Here is a 6,984-nt window from a genome sequence, read left to right on the forward strand (position 1 = left end):
ACATTTTCTATGGATATGCAGTGGACCCTGGTCCGTCAATGACTAATGAATAAATCACGGTGCCTGGGAAAGGAGCTCCTTAAGTCGATACAGCAGCTCTTGATGGCCAGCTGGTGTCAAAGCATTTTATTTGTTACAGGTTGACAAAAGAAAAAATCCTCATCATTTCTCAGGCTGAAAGTTTGGTATGGTTTGACAGATTTGAACACCAGAATTTGTATTTCAGTGCAGGAGAAGAATAGCCTGGTGAACCCAGAATGAACGCTACGTGAGAAGGAAGGGGAGAGCCACATTCCTGTCTACATGCTGAGAATGTCAAGTATTTAACAGCATAATTAGAGCCACTCCATCACTGGGACCCTCAGCGGCCAGCCAGTCAGATAAACAATAGATAACACATCCCCATCAGCATGCTCTGAATTCTAACACGGCCCAATTAATCAAAAGAGAATGTTCAAGTTGAGTGGTTTATTTATTAGTCTTACATAATGCAGATCATGTATTCACTTGTAATTTTCATAATTACATAGAAAAACTGTTTATATGACGATATACCTAGGCAACAAAATGACAGAGAATGATGAATCACAGTAGTAATACTGTAGAGCTTTTGCAGTATAATCTTTACAGTACATGATTTCACAGTCTTGTGTTTTTTTTATTCATATCCCATTGAAAGTTTAGACTATTTCAATATTTGAATATATTTCCTTCAAACTGATTTCTGAATACAGATGCATGAATGGGTAGGAGGATGATATCCAATATGACATTCACTTTGTATCTCTTATAGCAAGCAGTGACTCAGTCTGGGTGCGTGCCTGTGTGCCTGTGTGCGTGAGAGAGAGAGAGAGAGAGGGAGAGAGCAGCTCTCTGTCCGTAACAATGAAAGCAAGGTTGTATTTTTGTTGTAATGCAATTTCTCCATTCCTTCAAATATAATTGTTTTCTTACATTCTAGTGCACAAACAAAGAGACCCTGACCTTGCATACAACTGTAGTTAACACTTGGGAGAAATGTTTTCCTTTTATGATCAGCTTGTGGTGCATGGCAATGACTTACCACTTGTTTTCTGGTATGTTCCTCTGGTACATTCCTTACCTCAATCACATATACAGTATGTTACCACCACACTAAATGTTTCTATGTCCATTGGAGTAAAACAATACAACTACTAATCTGTTGCTTGCACACACAACAAAGCTTCTTGAAGCGAGACATTTGTCCAGAAAGCTTGAAGAAATGGCTTTATGGGCTTCTATTCAACACCTGACCTGACCCCAAAGCAAAGAGGTAATTTCATGAAGACCTCCTCTTTTTCCCTTCATCAGTGGTTATCTTATGAGTAATTAACAGTGCCATATATATACATACATGTGTATAAGGCTCTGGTAATAACAGTTCACCACATAAATTGAATCAAAACAATATACAATGAGGCCATAATTGAGTTTGTTTTATTTGATGAATTAAAGGATCTACCCACTAAGGACAGTTATAGCACAGGAGGACATGACCAATTTTAATAATAACAAGGTATTGAATTGCATGACAATAACACCCTACACAGACATCATGTTAGTGTGCTATCTGAATGAACTCCTACGAACATCCTACGAACAGTCTCTCATCAATTCAACATCTCATGAATAGAATAAGCTGCTAAAAGTATTTTCTATAGAGAGTAAGTTCACTGATTCAAATGAGTGAAAACAAATTGATAATTTATTTCCTCCATAATGGAGATCATGGGGGGATTGACGATCTGTATTTATCTCGCAGGTAAAAAGTGGAGAGTAAAGCAGTACAGCTTGAACCTGTTAAGACCCCTCACATGAGTGCTACGTGTTACATATTTATGATAAATTATGAGAAGGCAGCACAAGTTATTAAAGACGGCCTCCAGTCTCCTTTTCACCTCATTCATCATGTGATTTACTTGAACTTTCGCAGGCGTAAGGTCGAAGGGCAGGCATTATGTTGCATAAGTGGGCATGTACTATGCTGGCTTATACTAGCTCGGTCAAAAACACACACACATCACCATTTGAACAATGGGCTACACAGACGTCTCTGACAGCGAGAGCAGCTTTGTGTCTAACTACATCGCAAGGAAGATTTGCTTCCCTATAGGAAGATCTGGAGAGAGAATTCCAACAAATCCAACCATATACACTACATGACCAAAAGTATGTGGACCTGCTCGACGAACAACTCATTCCAAAATCATGGGCATTAATATGGAGTTGGTCCCCCCTTTGCTGCTATAACAGCCTCCACTCATCTGGAAGGCTTTCCACTAGATGTTGGAACATTGCTGTGGGGACTTGCTTCCATTCAGCCACAAGCAATAATGAGGTCAGCACTGATGTTGGGCAATTAGGTCTGGCTCGCAGTCTGCATTCCAATTAATCCCAAAGGTGTTTGATGGGGTTCAGGTCAGGGCTCTGTGCAGGTCTGTCAAGGTCTTCCACAACGATCTCAACAAACCATTTCTGTACGGACCTCACTTTGTGAACAGGGAAATTGTCATGCTGAAACAGTAAAGTGCCTTCCTCAAAATGTTTGAAGCACACAAATGTCTAGAATGTCATTGTATACTGTAGCGTTAAGATTTCCCTTCACTGAAACTAAGGGGCCTAGCCCAAACCATGAAAAACAGCCCCAGACCATTATTCCTCCTCCACCAAACCTTACAGTTGGCAATATGCGTTGGGCAGGTAGCATTCTCCTGGCATCCGCCAAACCCAGATTGGTCCGTCGGACTGCCAGATGGTGAAGCATGATTCATCAATCCAGAGAATGCGTTTCTACTGCCCCAGAGTCAAATGGTGGCGAGCTTTACACCACTCCAGTCGACACTTGGTGTTCAGCATGGTGATCTTAGGCTTGTGTGAGGCTGCTCGGCCATGGAAACCCATTTCATGAAGCTCCCGTCAAACAGTTCTTGTGCTGACGTTGCTTCCAGAAATAGTTTGGAAATCGGTAGTGAGTGTTGCAACCGAGGACAGATGATTTTTATGCGCTACGCGCTTCAGCACTCAACGGTTCTGTTCTGTGAGCTTGCGTGGCCTACCACTTTCCGGCTGAGCTGTTGTTGCTCTTAGACTTTTACCCTTCACAATAACAGCACTTACAGTTGACCGGGGCAGCTTTAGCAGGGCATACATTTGACGAGCTGACTTGTTGGAAATGATGGTGCCACATTGAAAATCACTGAGCTCTTCAGTAAGGCCATTCTACTGACAATGTTTGTCTATGGAGATTGCATGGCTGTGTGCTCAATTTTATACACCTGTCAGCAACGGTTGTGGCTGAAATAGCCAAATCCATTAATTTGAAGGGGTGTCCACATACTTTTGTTTATATAGTGTATGTTCAAGGAGTTGGCTTCTAGTGACAAAGAAGATGTGAGTTCGGGAAATAAAGTTCAATGACTGCCCAACATATCTGAATGTTATGTAACCTTATGTAGCCGAGCTACCATCATGATAGCTATCTAACGTTAGCTTGCTAAATGTATCTCTAGCTAGCAGAGAAGCAGTGGAAGAGAGAGGAAAAAGACATCTGGCAAAGAGAATCTGAGTAGGGGGAGAAAACTGGGGCACATGTCGTGGAATTTATAACCAAAGGGAGAGACTGTATTCTTCAAAACAACTATTTATAAGATTTGCAAAAATGAAGCAATCAATAACAACCACTCAACAGTGCATTGTTAGGAAAGCTCAACGAAAAGAGTTGTCTCTCTCCTCTCATAGAAAAAGAACAACCTATTTTGTCGACGTGGCAGTTTAGCAGATCGGTGGAAACAGGGACGGAACATGGTGTGTAAAAGCTGATTTAGCTTGTCTGTGCAGATTAAGATAGCTTACGTTGCCACCATTGACCGTTCCTTCCTGCATGTTTCCACACATCTAAGTTCCTGTAGATTGTTAAAACAGGATGCCACATACTACAGTCACACCCAAATGGCTCTTATCTGTAGGCCCTGACCCATGACTATGTCACACAAGACAAACCTGTATCAGCAAAATACTAACATATAACAACAGACAATTATCCAAGTAAAACAGCATAGTATGACTAATTAAATAGTATAGTATGTAATTATTATTTAATTTCCACCGCACACATCCCAATGGGCTTGCCTTGTGATGCTGCTCCATCAACTACAACAATCAAATTCCATGAAACTGGTATTTTGGAGAGCTGAGTGCATTCCTTGTTGTTGCCCATTGTCTACTAGAGACCCTGAGACGCCCACCTTTAGACATCCATCTGGACCAGCGTCATGACAGGGGGAGCCTCTGCCACCTTGGCCTTGCGGGGTAGCAGGTTGGCCAGGCTCCTGAAGGTGGGTGTGGCATGCAGCAGCTCTTTGAGGCCCGCGCGGTACTCACGGCGGATTATGCAGTAGAGCACAGGGTTGAGGCAGCTGTTGGTGTGAGCCAGACACACAGTCAGCGGGAAGGTGTAGTTCTGGACGTTGTAATATGCGTTGCTGAAGTGCACCAGGTCAAACTTAATCAGCGCGCCCCACAGCGTCAGCGCCTGGTTGGGCAGCCAGCACAAGAAAAAGGACAGAACCACGATGGCCACCGACTTGGTTACTTTGGACCGGCGCTTGTGGCGGCCTTCCGAGCCCTCTGAGCTGGCCGCTCCACTAATGCGTTGGCTCAGCACAAAGCGCAGCAGCAGCAGATAGCACACAGTGATGACCACCAAGGGAATAACAAAGCCCAGCAGTACTTTCTGTAGCTGGTACAGCCCCAGGAGCAGCTGAGGGTCCCAGCTGCCTGACTCAGGGAATCGCACCAAACACAGTTCCTCGTCGTATAGCTGGGCACTGGTGGAGTAGATGGCGTGGGGCACGGTGGCTAGCAGTGACACTACCCAGATGCCCAGGCTGATCCACTTGGCGCTGGCTGCCGCCGTCCGCCTGCTGTGCATCTTGAGGGCTGAGGTCACAGCGTAGTATCGCGCCACACTCATGGCAGTCAAGAAGAAGACGCTGGCGTACATGTTCATGATGGTCACGGAGCTGATGATCTTACACATTACTTTGCCGAAGGGCCAGCGGAAGTCCAGAGCCGTGTCAATAGCCCAAAAGGGGAGCGTGAGAACAAACTGCAGGTCGGTGAGAGCCAAGCCCATTACAAAGCAGTTGATTGAGGACTGCGTCTGACTGTGGCGTGAGTGAAGCAGGTAGAGTGCCAGAGAGTTCCCCACTAGCCCCAGTGCACACACGACAGAGTACACCAGAGCTATCATTACACGCACTGTGATGCTGGAACCATCTCCCTGTAGCTCCAGTATAGATTCCTTGCTTAAGAAGTGTAGCCAGCAGCGCAGCGACAGGTTGCCAGTAGAGCCACCGTAACCCAGTCCTGCATTATCCTCCAGTACTTGCTCACACACCTCTGGTACCAGGGTCTGCGCACTGTCATTTGGTTGCATGGCTAACTTATTCATTCACAAATCACTCAGCATGGCATGTTGGAGACCTCTTATGCTCAGGAGTAGAAATTGGTAGGAGATGCCACATTCATGATGAGGGGGAAAAAAGCAACCTACATGTTACTTAAAACGTACCTGTCCTATTAATTTTCTCTGTGGAGCTGTCTTTTTGCTAAATCCAAGTTGTTCTCCACTGTATAGGTCTGTCCTCTGCAACACGTATCGTCTCTCATTCACTTCACTGAGCTCGGTGGAAGCACTTCTCATTCTTTTATAGATTCCGCAGGCGCGCGCAAGTTTCAGGCTCGTAATCACCACCACAGTTTCTCGCCTGTCTCCGTTAGAAACAACCCAGATAATGCCATGGTCGTCCTGCAATGTCTGTGCACATATCCCATTCATCATAAATACATCTCAATATGTTCTGACATTGGAATTTAAATCTTGTTTGCTGTGTGTCTTCAATTTGGTTGGTGTGAGTAAATGTGTCATGGGGTGAGCTCCGTGGCGTTATTGAATTAATTTGGGATTAAACAAAACAAACAAACAACACATTTATTCACCTGAACTGCCCTCTCATCCTCAGAATAAACAGAGATATTATCAGCCTTGACTCAAGGTATTTTAACTTCTACTTCTCTTTTTCTCAGCGCTTGAAACGTGTTGGAACAGAGAGTATGGGGAGAGAAAAGGGGCGGCACACTGTTAGCCTACTGCTCAAGTTATTACCTCTGGGATCAAATTGGACAATTGGAAAATTAACAGATATAACCAATTTAAAAATAAAAAAATACCAGCTCTTTATAGTTGTTTTATAAAGGGCAACAACAGCAAAAATACCAATATTGTTTCCAACTGACTCAATTCTTTAACTCTCAGGCAAGGTTAATCATCAAAAGAGCATGCTTTTACAGAATGACCTGTTCTTTAACCCCCTATCCACAACAACCCTTGCAGCTGATAGGCATCAATTGACCGAGTCTACGCACGAATGTGATTGACTGGGTTTTAACCCAGGTCGTCTTTGTGCCACAAGACTGTATTAGCCTGCTGACCTAAAGCCTAGGCATTACATTAGCTTGGGGAGCTAACACACGTTTTCAGGTCTCATGGCACATGAGTATGGTTTGCTTAACCACTTTCGTTACACTTAGAAATCAGACCGTCATGGGACTAGGGATTAATAGCAGGTGTTTAGAAGGATAAAGCTGTCATATTATTTCATCTGAAATGTTTTCCTGGCGCACCTTGGCAGATTCTCCCCAGTGCTTTCAGACAGGTCTCATAGACTAGACGTAAAAGAATACATGTAAATCCAGTTTCTCAAATGAGTATGATATGTTACTTTTGACATGGTTACATAAAGACAGAAGGTTACTTAAGGCAAAAACGAAAGGAGGGTGGGTGGGCGTATAATGCGAACATCTGGCAACCCAAAGGTTGCATGTTTGATTTTCATCAGGGCCAACTTTAGCATTTGAGCTAATTATCAACTTTTCAACTACTTACTACTTTTTAGCTACTTT

General features: G+C 43.8%; 1 protein-coding gene across 1 annotated transcript; it reads right to left on the reverse strand.

Annotated features, from left to right (window-relative positions):
* Positions 1–453: 453 nt before the first annotated feature.
* On the reverse strand, positions 454–5,775 carry LOC110521426 (relaxin-3 receptor 1-like). Its single transcript, XM_021598958.3, has one exon. The coding sequence runs from the start codon at positions 5,471–5,473 to the stop codon at positions 4,268–4,270; it is 1,206 nt and encodes a 401-aa protein (XP_021454633.1). The 5' UTR covers positions 5,474–5,775; the 3' UTR covers positions 454–4,267.
* Between the last annotated feature and the right edge of the window lie 1,209 nt (positions 5,776–6,984).

This window comes from Oncorhynchus mykiss, chromosome 4 (assembly GCF_057628025.1).
Source record: "Oncorhynchus mykiss isolate SJ-2025 chromosome 4, ASM5762802v1, whole genome shotgun sequence".
NCBI lineage: Eukaryota > Metazoa > Chordata > Actinopteri > Salmoniformes > Salmonidae > Oncorhynchus > Oncorhynchus mykiss.